At 35.9% G+C, this 17,666-nt stretch overlaps 1 protein-coding gene across 3 annotated transcripts in view; it reads right to left on the bottom strand.

Moving 5' to 3' along the window:
• The window catches only part of PIGN (phosphatidylinositol glycan anchor biosynthesis class N), a 226,101-nt gene that overhangs the window by 179,237 nt on the left and 29,198 nt on the right, over nucleotides 1-17,666 (bottom strand). For all 3 annotated transcript variants that reach the window (XM_069100249.1, XM_069100250.1, XM_069100251.1), the window contains exons 2-5: nucleotides 9,025-9,117; nucleotides 8,514-8,746; nucleotides 5,546-5,667; nucleotides 4,722-4,820 (exon numbers count right to left, since the gene is read on the bottom strand). In XM_069100249.1, the coding sequence (XP_068956350.1) occupies nucleotides 4,722-4,820; nucleotides 5,546-5,667; nucleotides 8,514-8,740 (448 nt within the window). In that variant the 5' untranslated portion in view covers nucleotides 8,741-8,746; nucleotides 9,025-9,117. The remainder of the gene's footprint in view (nucleotides 1-4,721; nucleotides 4,821-5,545; nucleotides 5,668-8,513; nucleotides 8,747-9,024; nucleotides 9,118-17,666) is intronic.

The following is a 17,666-nucleotide window of genomic DNA, read 5'->3' as shown; positions in this document are numbered from 1 at the left end:
TTCTGGGTGTGGTGCTAAGTATCTGAGCCCGGATTTGATTCCAGGTCATCCCGGCTGGGGCCAGCACTCTTACTTGCTGAGTCACCTGGCTGCCTCTAAGCAATTGGGGTTAAGTAACTTGCTCAAGATTACACGGCCTGGTGTTTCTGGGTGGGTGCTAAGTGTCTGAGCCCGGATTCAATCCCAGGTTATCCCGACTCTGGGGCTGGTGCTATGCTACCTGGCCACCCCATCAGAGGATACTTTTGCTTTCCTTCCCCTCCTATTCCCCTAAAAAAACAAACAAATGAATGAATGAATGATGAAGTAAGTGTCCTGAGTAACAAAGAAAAGATTTTCTGGGATGGAAAATCTGGAATAAGACAAACTCTATGTGCTCACTTTACCAAGCATCAGTTCATACAAGTCATATGGGTTTCTCTGAATTCACCCCTTTTAACGTTTCTTACAGCATAATAACATTCCATTACATTCATACTCCATAATGTGTGATGCCATTCCCCAATCAATGGGCAGCCACCGTGTATATATTTCTTTGCCAAAAAAAAAAAAAAGACTTCTATGAGTATGTCTGTTTCCTCTAACTCTAACTTCTTTGAAGTTGTGTTGCTGTGGTTGTGTTTGTCCTTCATTCTCAGAGAGGACCACGCCATCAGGGAAGGATGACATAACATGACACCATAGACAACAAAGTCAACATGATGACATGACTCGCTTTTGACTTTGATTTGCGTGAGGGAGGCTATACAGGGTCACCAGCCTCACTTTCTCCTCCAGAGAGATCTGAGTCCAGTGGCCTGATATTCATCAGGATGCCTGGAGATGGCCTAGGATGTAATGGGGAGACCAGGCGTGGCCCTTTTAGGCTAAGGTTTTTCATTGAGTGAGGTAATGTCCTTTCAATGAATTGGCCTCTTAAAGAAGTGAGTCAAGGGATGGTCCCTTAAATAAAAAAAAAAAAAAATCAAACTGGGAGGGAAGACCCTCAGGGTTGTTGGCCAAAAAAGAAACAGTTACTATTTACTATTTACATTCACTCAGTGCTAGGAGGCAAGGGACCTACTGTTGTCCAATCTAAGAGCTCCAGAGTAAAGTGGGTTTAAGGCTTGGCCTTTGAGAAAGAAATATAGCCAGTAAACCCCAAGTTAATGAGGCAGTATTTGGCCAACAAAATGTACCTTCTCTGAGGCCATCTCTAGTCATCATGACTTTGCTGATTAGCAAAGGAAAATCTGTTGGCCAGAATCACCTCTCCAAGGAAACGTCTCTGACAGATTTTAGCTAAATTCGGAACAAAGATGATTTTTCTTTCACGTGGGGAGAACCATTCTATTTTTGGAAGTTGTGCAATTTTTCCTCATATTTAACTAAAATCTGTCTCTTCGTAACTTCCTTCTAGCAGTCCCAATTCTACTCTCTGAGATCAACCCAACCAGGTCAAATTTGTCTTCTACATAATAATCTTTTTTCTTTGTGACTATATTTACATATATTATAGGCCAGAATTAAAGTTTTAGTATTTTATTAATATTTAATTGATAATGTGTGTCAGATACTCCACTAGTAGAAAGAAAAAGACTCTGGGTCCTTACCTCAGGATTGGAACCTAGGGATCCAGACAGAATGTCGAGAATAAGGCAGAAAAGAATCTTTAATAAGATATCTGTAGAAGTTGAGGAACAGGTGACATTTACTTTCTTCTGTGGAAAGGAGTTAAGGGAAAGGGAAGGAACTTAGAGAGGGGAATGAGTAAGGAAGAGCTTGAAGGGCAATCTAGGAGTATGCTGCAGCTAGGCTTATACCACCAGTTCATGAAGAATTTACACCCCAGAAATCTGTAAAATGGATACTAAAATTTTTAGCAGAGACATTTTAGAAATATATTAACCACTACAAATTGGTTTGATTGTTCTGTTGATTGTCTAGACTTAAGAAAGTTATGGGGGGCGGCCAGGTGGCTCAGCAAGTAAGAGCACTGGCTCCAGTGTCTCGACCTGGAGATCGAATCCTGGGCTCAGACACTCAGCACCACACCCAGAAATAACTGGCCATGTAACCTTGAACAAGTTACTTAACCCCAATTGCTTTAAAAAAAAAGTTATGGAGAAAATAATAATGCAGATCAAACTTGAAAGTGTATCATGTCCATTTTTTCCCCTAACAATAAACATTCACCAGAGCACCCCTGGAGAATACAAATTTGCCAGGTAGCTAAAGTGAAAGGGATACAGGCTGGGAATAGGTTGGCTTCAGGTGACTACATGAAGGTTTCTGGAAGGGATTATCACTCCTTTCCATGAGGAGCTTAATCAATTTTCAATTAATGAATAAATCTTCTAAATTAGATTAAAATGTGATCTAATTGTTCTATGTACTTGCACTTGCAGATTGATTATATGTTGTTTTTACCCATATAAATCTTTATGCCTATAGGAGAGCCCCTTTGAACTTAACTAGCTGATCTTTGGACAAAAGACATTCCCAAGTCTGTATCTGAAGGCTTTGCCAGAACATAAACTCGCCTGGGACAGCCTTTGAAAGTCCAGGGTCACTTAACATGAGAAAATGAGGTCTGATGAAACACCCTAAAAGAGGTTAAGATATAGGTAAAAAATTCTGCCTTATGTCCCACAAAACCTAGCAGTAAAATTGTTCTGCATACTGACCTTTTCCCCAATTTATAATAGGGGAATATCTTCACACTGATTAACAAAGAGTAGGTAAACCTGCTACACAGTTGCTAAACAAGCTCTAGATTACTAACAAATCACAAGGGTCATAGCTGAAGAGATGGTGACTGTTCCCATCTCACCACTGGGGAAAGGAGAAGAGAAAGCAAGATTATACCAGGCTGGAATCTGTCTTACTTTCAGCCTGATAAATCTCAAAGATAATTTTTAGTTTTCTCTAAACCCAGTAATATTTAGGTTTTAATTATCTCACTTTTTATCTTAACTTTAGTTCAACCTATCACACTGATATGACTCTGGAAGAGAGAGTGAGACTGATGACTTTGTGTAACTCTACTTCACTTATATACAATTCATGCATCACCCCGTGATTTCACTGATCCTCTTTGAAAACAAAGATTGGACAACAACTTTTCCCTCTTCAGAAGAATAATAAGAATGCAAGAGAATTATAAGATTGCACCATTAGAATTAACATGTAAAGGAAATGTAAAGGAAGGAGATTCAGTAGTACTAGACTTCAAGTTATATTATAAAGCAGAAAATATCAAACCTACTACTGGCTAAGAAACAGAGAGGTAGATCAGCAGAACAGAGTAAACATGCAATACACAATAGTAAAGGATTATAGCAACCTTGTGTTTGACAAATGTAAAGATTTAAGTTTTGGGGGATAAGAATTCATTAATTGATTAAAATTATCAGGAAAGTTAGAAAATAGTTTGGGAAACATTGGGCATAGACCAATATCTTAAACTATGTGCCATGACAAGGTCAAAATGTTTATATGACCTAGATATAAAGGGAGATATCATAAGTAAATTTGAAGAACATGGAACATATCACTTATAGTACTTATGGAGAGGAGAATAATTTGTGAATAATAAACAACAAATAGAGAGCACTGTGAGGTATGAAACTGATAATTTTGATAATTTGATAATTCAAATTAAATTGAAAAGTTCTTGTACAAATAAAACCAATGACACCAAGATTAGAAGAAAAGCAGAAAATTGGGGGTGGGGAGAACAATAAACAGTTTCTTAGATAAAGGTCTCATTTCTCAAATATGCAAAGAACTTTGTCAAATTTATAAGAATATGAGTTATTCCCCAAATTATAACTGGTCAAAGATATGAAAAAGCAGATTTTCAATGAAGAAATTAAAACTATATATAGTCATATGAAAAAATGTTCTAAATCATTTTTGAGGAGAGAAGTGCCAATCAATACAACTTCAAGATATCATCTTATACCTTTCAGATTGATAGATGCCCTGCAGTTGGGGAATGGCTAGACAAGTTGTGGTATATGATTGTGATGCAATATACTGAACTATAAGAAATGATGAACTGGTTGATTTTAGAAAAAAAAAAGGGACAGACTTGGACCTACGAAGGAAAATGCTATCCATCTCCAGAGAAAGAAGTCATAATTAGAAGAATGCACTATGTGGTTTTCTGTATATGTATATGAATGTATATAGGTAAATGTGTGTGTGTTTGTGCTTAATTGTAGCTTTCTCTAGGACAAGGTGGGGAGGAAGGGAGAGAGAAAAAAAATAAAAAGTGCATAGCAGAGAACAAAAGAAAACTTAGAAAAGGAAACACAGAAAAGCTGGGAAGCTTTGAAAACAATGTGTTTAGTATTTTAGTACACAGCTTTTCAAAAAAATAAACAGTCTGAAATTTATGGTTTTATATTGAATCCTCTATGTTCTGCTGTATGCATGGAAATGTTCTTTTTCCCCCATTTTGTATTTCAGTTGAAAATGAATAAAAACAATTTTAAAGAATTACTATGGAGGCTAAGAATAGGTTTGTCTATAATATAGAAAATTAAATTCAAGAAATATTTATTAATCACCTATTATACACAAAGCACTGTACTATGCTGCCAGGAAACAAAGACAATTACAAAACAGTTCTAGTCTTTAAGGAGCTTCCAAATCTAAATATATGAATTAAAACAATTACTGTATTGTTTATTTGCCTCTGAAATATACAAAGAATTACAGTAAATGGCTCTTACCTTTAGCAAACATAGGTAAAATATCTGGGCTTCCCCAGCTCCAAGTATATTTACTTTCGTTGAAAAGAGAATCAAATTCCACAGGATTCTCCTTCCACCCTACAAGCAATTATACATATATTTTTAAAAAGACAACAGTGAACAACAGGGACACATTTCTGGAGTAAGCTCTATTATAAATTATAGCAAGGACTGTTAGGGGTAGGAAGTAAAAAGAAATATAACAAGCTCAAAGGAAAGGGCTAGGACAATTCAACACTGAAAATTTGTTATAATGAGAGCTAAAATTTTTTAGCAGAGATGTTTTAGGACTGTGCTAATCATAATGACATTGCTTTTCTAGAAGGAAAAAGGCCAAAATTAATGAGTTTATATGCTTCTGGGAATGGATCAAGTTAAAAACAAGTTAATAAGTTTTTATTTATTAGTATAAGAAATTCTTTAGAAATGAATTCCATTTATTTCTTGTTTTATGAAATTGCTGTGACTGCTACAAAATGCAATCATGATATAAAGGACTAGAATCTGTCTTCTGATAACCAACTTAGCTATTAGGAGTACTTTTCATCAGAATATTAATCATTAGGAAGTCATTTCTTTTTGGTTATAGCAACATATGAACCTATCTCCTAAATCATGTAAGAGTTGCAATATGTATGTGTGGAAGAAATTCTCACACTGATGAAATCACATATCTTTTGAAATTTCTGAGTATAAAGTCCAAAACTAATGTTTTACTTTAGAGTACCACAACTATTCAATAAATATTCTTTGAATTCAATCTGAAAGAGTTAAATTTTTAAAAATTGTCTGAAGAGATGTACCTTTGGCAACTGCACTGACATCTTCATAAAAACCAGCTATCAGTGCCACGTGTCCTGGTCTGGATTCAGTGGGTACACGGGTATGAGAAATACCCCAGCTACCTTTATGCATTATTATATTCCTAAAATAATAGTAAATGTATTATTAGAAGGATTACACATGGAAAAAAAAGTTGATTTAATCTTTTGGATATTTAGAATACATTTAATTTTTTGCATCCTGTGCCATCTCCAGTTTTTCTGATCTATATCTTGTCACTGGACTCAGATGACTCCAGAGAAGAAAATGAGGTTGGTGACTCTGCACAGTCCTCCCACACTTAAATCCAATTCACTTTCATGTCATGGCATCACCTCCCTGATGTCATGGTCCTCTTCAAGAACAAAGGACAAACAGCAACCTATGAGCAAGCAATTTTTTAAAAAGCAATGCATAACCATTTAAATAATCTGTTCTTCTAAATTATTTCAGGCTTCTCAAGCTTACCTTCTTGATGTTCACCTTCCTGATTGTACCTCTAGCCATAGCTCATCTATAACTGTTTGTTGGAATTTGAGACAATGTGAATAACCACAAATGTGGATCTCTTGCCTATAAATCCTGTGTTCTTTCAAATAAAACTTAATGCTTCCCAACTTTTATTCAACACTGTAGCAGCCCACCAGGGATTACTATAGTGTTTTAAACACTTAAATAACTCTAAAATATATGGAATGAAAATAATTCTTCTTGCAATAAAAATGATTTTTCAAAGGAAGGTTAAGGCACTTATCCAAGGTAACAAAGCCAGTAAGTCTATGATAAAAAAAAGATAAAATTTAGAGTAAGACTTAAGTATAAATACTGCTAACCAAAAAAAAAAAAAAAATTCACAATTCCATTTGATATGGAAAAAAAAGTATAACAAAAATAACAAACAAAATATTTAAGTTGTACTTTTATAATCCAGGATTACTACTGAGAAGCTGGTATATCTGCTTAAAAACTATACCAAGAACTTTTTATTTTTTGCTTTTTGGAGGGGGAAGGTAGGGCAATCAGGGGTGACTTGCCCCAAGGTCACACGGCTTGTTTTCTGTTCAGTGTCTGGATTTGAATTCAGGTCCTCCTGACTCCAAGGCCAGTGTTCTATTCACTGCCCCACCTAGCCACCAGAACTTTTTTTTTATTTAAAAGGAGAAAAAAAGTATAAAATTTTAAAGAAGCAGGTTCAGTAGGTAGTTAGAGCCTACTGGAGTAGTTAAAAATATGCTTGAGTTTCAAAAGCCAAGAGAGAAAGCGGATTGGTCAATAGGAAAGATTTGCCAAGAAACTACTTACTAACTGGAAAAAGAACAACCACAACCACTACAAAGTTTTTCTTAAAGCAATATAAAACCATAGATAGATTAACCAAGGATGATAACTTAATGAGGAAGACACATGGGTATTGTTGCCCTGAAATCAATTTAACCTATCTTCTTGAGTTGTCATACTGGACCCAGTGTATGCTGGAAGCCCTGAACTAGTCAAGGATGAAGCCCCTCTGAGCTGACATAATTTATCTGCAACCCCAGCTAAACTCCTTGTGTGCCCTTGAGGGTAGAACCAGCTACAAGACAGGAGTGAGTCAATCTGCACCAGACTGAGAAACTGTGCAGATGGGACCCTTGTAGATAAACAGACCAGTTCCCAAGGTAAATGAATGCTCCTTTTGCCAATTTACTTACTCATGTTCCCACTTCCTTTCTTTCACCTTTCTCTTCTCCTTTAGGAGGGGATCAATCCTTTGCCCATCCCTACTGCTCCCTTCCTCCTCCCATACAACTCCCAGTTGGGAGGGAACTGTCTTCCCCCTGCCCACCCTTACTGAAACTCATAAATATGCAAGTTTCTGTCTGGAATGTGAACTCCTTGGTACTTGATATAGACTGCCAAATGCATGGTCATTTCTCTTATAATAAATGCAGTTGCATCACATGTCTCATGGAAGTATGATTAGTTCTATGAGCTAAACATGGGGGAAAGTGAAAATGAAGAAAAGGAAAATTTTCCTTATTGTAAGAATACTCAATTGTTATTTTATGAAAAAATATTATAAAGAAAATTTTGTGAGAAGTCTTGAAAGAGATTATTAAGCAGAACAGATTGACAGAAACTGAAAAGATTGCTTCTTTGTGAAGGCTGAAGACAGCAAAAAAATATGTCATTTCCTGAAAGATTGCATTTAACTCTTGTATTGAGGAAAAATATGAAGAGAATTCTAGAGATAGTTTAATTCATTTCTTAAGTAAATTTTAAGTGCAATTGTGTTTCCAGAAGTGAAGTCATCTGCTGTTATAGTAAGGGTTTGAGATACGTCAGGATATGTTTTTTTCTAGTGGACAAAATATTATAATTATTTATGTCCTTATTAAGTTCAGTTGTTAATAAACTGTATATTTAATACTTATTTAATCATAGGCATTTAGGGAATTTAATATATAGAGAGATGAGAAATGCTATCTCCAGTTTATTATAAAAATATTTAATGAGCTGGGGCAGAAGTTTGAGACAACTGATTAATTAGAAAGAGATTAAAATTGCATTAATTAAAAAAGAAACTATTCAAACATAACTCTGGGTTACTCCAGAGCTTGAAGATGAAATATGGGAACAAATAAATTAATAGGCTGAGGAGTAACCTGAAAGTGAGGTTGGCAGACCCCACTAATCCTTGTTATATCTGAAAATCCAGGAAAATGTTTCAATCATGTAGCCAAAATTCACCTGGAAGAACACGCTTAAATCATATGCAAAGTGGTCAGGAGAAAAGAATATCCTCTGAAAATCAGATCACTCTATAATGAGATGTCAATATCACATGTGTCCAATACCTAGCCTTACTATCTGTTATGCCCACATGAGAATGGTTACATGATCTTTAAATGTTTATTTGTGCTATAGGCAAACTTCATGAGAAGGCTTCATTTCAGTCAAGCCTCTTACCTGATAAATGGTGCTCTAGAAGTTCCATTTTCATCTAATTCATAGAGGGAATCTGCTCGAAGGCCATCAGCAACAAATAACACTAATCGTTTTGCTGGAGGCGGCAGAGGAGTAAATTGAGGAGTCATACCATGTACCAGGGGAGAAGTAAAATAAATGTCAAAGATAGAGACAAAGAACACAAAATGAACAAGCAATCCCACAATAAAAAATAGCAGCAGATTCATGGTTATCTGAAAGGGAGAAAAAAAAGAAAACGTGTATCAGTCTTAAAAACAATTATATGAACATCATACTTAGGTTTAATTCAACAAATATTTACTAGTTGGTTATTAACAGGCAAGATACTGTGCTACATGCTGGGGTCACAAAGACTAAAATGAAATTATCCTTCCCCTCAAGGAGTTTATGCATCAACTGAGATAAGACATGGAACATGATCTGAGGAGGGAGAGAGGTACTGCCAAATAATCACATGTTGACCAAACTTATATTTTAAAATGATACATACCTTACTGTAACACCAGTTCCAGTAGCTTCTCTTATAATTATTGTTATCATAGCTTTAAATGCCAGATGGACGACTGAAGATTTGGCAATTGGGCTAGAAGTTTTTGAGAGACAAAAGAGAATTACAAAGTTTTAGGGAAACAGTAGAAAACAAAGAGGGGAAAAACTTTCTTGGGAGAACTATTTAAACTTTATATTGTAAAGAAAGATTATAAAGAGAATTTTATAAGGAGAGAATCTAGAGAGACTGTTAAGAATGATGGCATGAAAGAACCTGGAAAAGAGAGAGAAAAAAGATATAGGAAGCTTCTTTCCTGAAGGAATTGTTTTAACCATTATGTTGCATGTAGTATTAAGAGAATTCTTGAGAAGACACTTTAAGAGGTATTCTAAGTAAAACAAATGATGTGACTGTATTTTCAAAAGTCATTTGCAGTGATGGTTGAAGTGACTTTGACTGTGATCTTTCTCACAAATAAATTATAGCAAATAATTATTTGTCTGGGTTATTGCTGATTACATTGTCAATAAATTATTTAGCCAATAACTTTAATATTTATTTAATTGTAGAAGATATGAATAACACTTAGGGGAAAGATGCTTAGTTGATTAAGGAAAGAGAGGTTACATTTTAGTACTTAATGAGGGTATGTCTAACTATACCCTAGACTAACGCAGAACTTGGAATGATGAGAATGAAGTGTAACCCACAAGTAAATGTGGTCAACCCCACATAATCATGTTTTATTATAATTTTACTTTCATTCAAAACTGAAACAATTAATCTTTATTATATCAGATGTATCAGAACATGTCCCAAAGTGGATACTCTCACCTTCCAAACTTCCTGTTTCTGTCTAGGGCACCAAAGACCTTCCCTTCCAATCACCCAGGCTCAAAACATAGGTGTTATCCTCAACTACTCACCTTCTCTCATCCCTCACATCTACTCTGTTGCCAAGGTGTGACTAGTTTACCTTTAAATCTCTCTACCACTCTCCCTTCTCTCTTCTCACACTACAACACCCTGCTAGTGAGTCTATCTGCCTCAAGTCTTGCCCCACACCATTCAGGTGCCAAAGCAATTTCTCTAAAGTAGAGGTCTAACCACGTCACCCCTCTACTCCATAAACTGGTAGCTCCCTATCACCTCCACAATCATATACAAAATCCTTGATTTGGCATTTTAAGCTCTTTATAACCTGGTACTCTCCCCTACCTTTACAATCTTCTTACAACTTCCTTATTCCCCACTGTCATTTCCTCTACAATCCAGTGACAATGATCTCCTTCCTGTTCCTCAAACAAGACATTCCTTCCATCTTTCTATTCTGGGCATTCTCACTGGCTGTCTGGTCTGCATGTGGTCTTCCCCATTAATCTGAGTTGTTTGAAAGTAGTTTGTTGTTTTGAAAAGTTGTTTGAAAGCCTTTTACTTCTTTTTTGTATCCCCAGCACTTAGCACAGTGTCTGACATATTTTTGGCATATGATACATGTTTATTTACTGATTTATTTTACTTCTTTTCCCTAGAGTTGGAACCCTTCATTTTAAATTAAACCTTAGTTGAACCCTTGAGGTAAATATTTTAAAATGATGTTTTAATGGTTACTGCTACTAGTACTAAAGTAACCAAATAGTGTAAAGCTATTTTAATATTTTAAGACCACGTTTATTCTGAATCTGACAATATTAACAAACAACTTATTTAGTGAGAATGAAACAATGGTCTCTCTATCTAGTGTTAAGTGTATAAAACAGTGTTATATATACACACTTATAAAAATATTCCTTAGCCAATAGGGTGATAGAATGAATAGAGTGTTGAACCTAGAGTTAAGAGGACCCTGAGTTCAAATCCTGATTGTTATACTTCCTAGCTAAGTGGCTCTGAACAAGTCACTTAATCTTTCACAGTCTTAGTTTCCTCATCTGCAAAATGGGGATGACAATAATTGCACCACCTTACTGGGTTATCATAAGGACAAAATGAGATAATATGGGTAAAGAGCTTTGCAAATCTTAAAGTGTTGTGTAAATTATAGCTGCTATTATTATTATTATATAAATTCACATACACATATTAACTAGAAACAACCTTCTAAGATACTTGAAGACGACTTTTGTCTTCCTCTTTTTACTCAAAATAGTGCTCAGCAGTAGGGGATGACTGTTTCAGTTGACCACATTTTCCAATCTGAAATTCAGGAGTTTTGTTTTGAAATTTACAGCTTTGCTTCTAAATAAATGTCCATGTAATTTTGGCAAAGCGATGGAACTATTTACACAAATCTAGTAATGAACCCCCTGAGTGTCTGCTGGAATCCCTAGCCAAATGGGACAACACTACTCTCATATTTTCATTCTCTCTTTTCCTGAGTTGGCTATTTGAACTAGGTTTATAGAGGTTTGTCTCACCACTGGAGTTCTAGTTACAGCTAGCTATGACTTGCTAATATTATGACTTACTGATACTACTCCAAAACTATTTATAGTTGAAAAAATAATACAAACAGGTACTGATTATTTTGCATGTACTACACTTTGAAGGAATGGAAATTGATTAGGGTCTATACACGGTTGGGTGCTTTCAAAAGCCCAATAAGGAGTCAACTTCTAAGTCAATTTAGAACTGGGTAGTTGGTATGAACCCATATTGCTTAACAAAGACATCAAAGTTGATATGTGTGTTTGCCCATCATCATTTAATTTTTCATTATTATATTTTTCTCCACTGAATCTCTTGGGCTGCTCTGGGTAATACTGAAGCCAGTTTGTTCACAACCCACCGTTTAAGAAGCATTGAAGGTGTAGTGGAGTGCAAAACATTTAAGAAGCCCTGCTTTATATGATTTTAAAAGTGAGGCTAAAAATACCCTACATAGTTATGCAATAGAAAAGAAACTAACACTTTTTTAAAAATACTGAAAAGTACCAACACATAATACAAAAGCATATATAAGTGAATAGAAACAATAAACTATTGTCAATAAACTTAAATTGTTTATGGAGGCCATGAATATTAGCACTGATTCAAGTTCCCAGCAAAGGATTAAGACAGACAAAATAAAAAAGCCTTCAAGCAAATAAAACTTTCAAGGAAAAATTAAAAGAAAATACAGTTCACATTATCCATTGCACTACTAGCACACTTCTTGCTAGGTATACTCAATGGCAAATAAGGGCTGAAGAAATTGCAAAAATGTTTATGGAGTAAGGGTTTTTTTTGTTGTTGTTGCTGTTGCCATTATTTGTTTTTATCTCTGCAAATCAATCCCTAGGAGCTCTGGCAGGTTTAAATCACATTTATCAAATATTATAGTCAGGGAGACCATGAAGAAATTAGCTCTATCCTCTATCTGCACAATAGAAAAATGTTACCAATAAGGGAACATTTGTTTTTATAATCCTACAACTCCACCAAATAATCATAGGGCTGAATTTATTCATTCATTTGATAAATATCTACATGTACCTACCTTGTGCAAACTTTTTATCATGCACAATGAAAAATACAAAGAAGATATGGTCCCTAGCCTCAAGGAGCTTACAGTCTAGATAAAAACACAAAATCCATGTGCTGAAAAATGGAATAATAATGCAAAGCAATATGGCAGTAGTCAAATCAAGAAGGACACATGAACACAAATAGAACAATACTATCCCTAAGGAATTGTTGCTGTTGTGGCTCCCTGCCCAAGCTCCCCTTAATGGCTGTATTTGGGGCCCTCCTGGCTTATAGTGAAAGTCAATAGTAACTGTCTCTCTTTGGAACAGCAAGCCTGAGGGTCTCCCCCTCCCAGCGGAATTTTTTTTTCTTTTTTCTAATTAAAGGAGCCATCCCTTCATTCATTTCTTAAAAGGGCCTATTCACTGAATGGGTGTTACCTCACTCAAAGTGAGAACCTCAAAAGGCCTTAGCCTAAAAGGGCCAGGGTCTCCCATTGCATCCTGGACCATCTCTAGTCATCCTGATGAATATCTGGTCACCACATGGCTCTGGAGGAAAAAGTAAGGCTGGTGACCTTGCATAGCCCTCCCTCACTCAAATCAAAATCTCTAAGGAATAAGAATAATAGGAACACCTCCCTTGAGTTCTGCACTAGAGAGAATTCACAGGAAAATTTGGACCACACAGGATGAGAGAATGTGGATGGGTTTGCCATCTACATGACTGAAGGAATAACCATGCCAATGAAATCATACCAAAGTTACCAGAGTACCAAGCAACACATGCCATGTATAATACTCTGTATAAGGATACTTTGCAAACTACAGAACTGTCATTTGTTTTTTGGTGTTATCTCCTAAATAAATAGGGAATAAAAAATATATATAACTTGACTTGCTTCACTACAGTAGAAAGTCAACAAGTATTTATTAAGAAACTATTATGCACCAGGTACTACAAAGCACTGAGGACAGAAAGGCAAAAACAGTCCCTGCCCTCAAGAAACTCACAAGGGAAAGTGAAAGGAAAAGGGAAGGGAAGGCAAGGGAAGAGAATATGAATGAATGTAGTACTTACTCTGTGCCAAGCACTGTACAGAGAGCTTTACAAATAGTATTTCATTTATTGAAGAAGAAACAACATACCTACAACTATGTACAAACAAGATACATACTGGATGAAGTAGAGGTCACCTCAGAGGGACAGCACTAAGATTAAGGAGGATGGGATGGTTACTTTCAGAAGGTGGAATATGAGCTGAGATTTGAAAGAAGCCAGTGACAACAATGAAGAGGTTACCCGTAAAGAGGGTCCGGGTTGCTCTGGAGACCCCAAAATACCAACACGCTTGGTCCTGCCAAATGAATTAGACTCAGGTCTTCTCAGCCAAAGAAAAGTAAAATTTATTAAAAGTTCACTTGCATTAGACACAGAGCAAGTCTGTGCTAGATCATTCTATGGCGCTCTCACAAACATGAAGACAGGATGGGGACTTCTTTCTATACAGAAGGTTGTGGGAGGAATCTAGGGGTGGTCTAGGGGAGGAGTTTGGGGAGGGTCTTCAGGAGGAGTTAATGAGGTCAATGAGTGATTAAGGTTGGCAGGTAACAGGAGGCTAAGTTAATGAGGTCAGTGAGTGATTAAGGGTGGGAAGTAGCTGGAGGCCACCTGGAGACCACAAACAATGGTGGGCTAGGCTAGTTTGGGTGGGAAGTAGATGAGCAATGGAGGGCTAGGCTAGTAACTAAGCTAGAGTTAGTAGTTAGTAACTAGGCTAGAGATCTGGGCCTAGCCACAAAGTAAGGCTTATTGCCTCATGCAAATGCCTCATCAAATGAGACAATTTAATCAAGAGTCCAAGGGAGGTTCCCAGAGCCTGGACTTCAAGGACTCAAGGAGAGCTCCAGAGGGCTACCAGAGCCCATACCTCATCAACAGGAGGCAGACAGGAGGAGGAAGCGCATTTCAACTTTAGAGGAAAACCAGGGAAAATACACAAAGTGAGAAGATGTAGCATCTTGTGGAAAGAAGAGCAAAGAGGTCAGTGTTATCAGATGGCAGAGTACTTGAAGGGGAGTAACATGTAAGAAAACTGGGAAGGTAGCAAGGAGCCAAGTTATGAGGGGCTTTGAACACCAAACTGAGGGTTTTATATTTGATCCTGGAGGTCAGACCCGTGCTTTAGGGAGACTGATTTGAAAGATGAATGAAGGATGGATTGTAGTGAGGAGAGATTTATGGCAGGGAGACCAACTATATGGTCATTGCAATAGTACAGTCCTGAGATGAAGAAGACCTGCACCAGGGGATTGGCAGTGTCGGATTACAGAAGGGGGCAAATATGAGCAAAATAGAAGGCAAAAATAACAAAAACAAAATAAAATTGATAAATATAGACAAATAATCCTTGCCCAGAACAGAAAAAAATAAAGGATAATAAACTATAAATACATCTGTGTTACATTGGGCAAGACATTCAATGTTTTTAGGCCTCAGCTTCTTAATCTGCAAAAAGAGGCAGTTTTATTAGGTGACTTCTCAGTTCTCTTCCAGTTCTAAATCTATTCCCTTATGATTTAATTCTTACTGAGCTGCAGATTAACCACCAAAAAAAGCAATGGGTGGAAAAATATCCTACGAAAAAAAGAAATTATAAAAATGCACCAAAATGACATTATTGTTAATAGTGTCCACAAATATTGTTAGGGTTTTCAAAGTTCTTAGTAAAGTGGGAAGTAAGAGTATGGTCTGATTGTATAAATGAGAAAACTGAGCCTCAGAAAAATTTGATAAACCATGGAGAGAGAGAGAATGAACATGAGATTCATCAGAAGCAAGAACCCACTGGAATCAAACAAATCCCACAAGATATAAAAAAACAAACAGTATTATACTACTGCCACCTACTTGGGAAACTTAACCAAAATCTTCACTCCACCTGCTACAGCATTCATGCAGAGGTATGCTGTACAGGTCTCTTTTAAACCTGAGTACCATCTAAAATGGAAGGCCTACATATCCCTAAGGACAGATTTTTCAATGTTGCTACTAGGAAATTATTGAAGCTGTATCCTAACATATATGTACATTTTTTCATTTGGCTCATAAGATAACCAACCCAAAGAGAAAAAAATGAGCCATTAGGCCTAAGTTAAATCAGGATGGAAGCTGGTGGGAAAATTGGGAGGTATTAAAAGAGAGACTTTCTCAAAGAAGATTTCTTACTCTGAAGATACCCTTCATTTCTTTACCATATTTTAAATCACATACAAATCGCCATCTAAACATGTAAGCTTTGAAACTTCAATCCTACTTTTTTAAACTTTAAAAATATATTGTAATCTTACTAAACTACTCTTTATCATGGTATAGAATTCAGCAATGTTACACCCCATTTAAAAAAAACTTAATTTTTACTTTAACTTCCATGTTAAATCACTAGCACCTATAAGGTAGTCACACAACAAGGACAGAATTACAGAGTTCCTGAAATAGTAGAAACTGGGCATTAGCTATTATAAATTATTTTAATGTGCCATCCTTGGAAAGAAAAAGCTAAGTATAGAGTTTATCTTTTAAGTTGTGTGTGTGTGTGTGTGTGTGTGTGTGTCTGTGTGTGTTTTTCCAGTAGTGGTAATGGATTTGTACTAACCCACTCAAACTGCTATAAATCAGCATTTACTATTTTCTGTTTTATGATGTGGATGAAATATAATATTCACAAAGGTCCTTTCTCACCAGGAAGCTCTACTATTGATAAAGCTAGTTGACAGACCTGGTTTTTTGCATTCAGAGAACAACTTTTTTCAGTAAATTGATGTGCCTAAAGCAAGACCTAAACCTACAAGCTAATATTCCCGAATAAAGTCTTCCAAAATGTATAGCAAAACTAAATGCCAAATTATATCCCTAAAGCCATTACATCTAACCCAATTTCACTGATATTTGAATCTCAAAGTGTTCCATAGGGTCATGTTGTTTTCATTTAAGAACAAAAAAGGGAGATTAAAAAAAAACCTTCAAAAAATGAATAAGTGATATTTTGCTGTAAAACTAAAAACAAGGAACTTATAATGAATGACAAAATATACATGGAGGAAGAATATGGAGAGAGGGGAGTGAAATCATTCATTTTACCAAGATACGATACTATTATCATATACTTTCAAAGTTTAGGGGATAATATTAACAAAGAAATACTGAAGTATCAATGTCCTTTGCTAATAACACATATGGCAGTAAGTGGGATATGAGTTACTGTACAAAATTAAAAGGACCTCCTGGTAAGTCATTTCCAATAAGCAGCAATAGTCTTAGTAAGGAATTTATATAGAATAAAATAAAATGGATTACTTGTCATTCTACAGTATGACAGGTACATTTTTCAGCAATGTAATGCCATATATAACTTAATTTAACCTGACAAAATGGAACTTTTGTACCTTCTGTTCCATCATAAAATTCATCATTTTTTTTTGCCAAAAATAGCCTACACTTGTATTTTTCACCAACCAACAGGTAATTAAAGTTTTTTCACTGCTGATAGAATGCACTTTTGATTTACCATACTAACCTGCATAACTTTACCTCCCAATGTCCCTTATCTACTCTAACAGAACAAAAAATAGAATTTTAAAAAATTCATGATTTCTCTACCTCAATAGGCTGCCATAGTCAACTTCAGTTTTCCTGAATATCTGAAAATGAGGTAGGTACCAAACCATATAAAATCAAGTTAGGCTTTTTAGAATGTTAGATACATCTTAGAAATGCTTACCCATGCAGTTACCTGGAATGTAACTGATCACTGTTTCTGCTGAATAAGAAGCTAACTCTCCATATCTTAGGGTTTTCTAAAATAATGATGTCTCTTCACAGGATCAAGAAGTAAGGTGACCACAGGGTTAAACTGGCTCTTGATCAGCATGACATAGGACATGGGGCAAATCCTGGTTCAGGACTAATGAAGATATAAAAATTTGATAATGCACCTGGCTTGAGGGAAGCTATGAGAGGTAGTGTGTTCAATACCTCACTCTAGTTTAGCAGATGTGGACATATACCAGGAAATGATGACTAGTTATCTGAGTTGAAGTACAGTGAAGAAAGGGAAAAGGACAACAAAAAAGAATTATGGCTGCCAAAGATAAAAGGACCAAAGGATTTAGAATCCATTGATTAGAAGCACTTTA

This window comes from Petaurus breviceps, unplaced genomic scaffold, assembly GCF_028583685.1.
Source record: "Petaurus breviceps papuanus isolate PSGF00001 unplaced genomic scaffold, PetGlider_PUasm1.0 38, whole genome shotgun sequence".
In the NCBI taxonomy this organism is placed as follows: Eukaryota; Metazoa; Chordata; class Mammalia; order Diprotodontia; family Petauridae; genus Petaurus; species Petaurus breviceps.
Note: the sequence above shows the minus strand (reverse complement) of the source record. Positions and strands in the feature narration are given on the sequence as shown.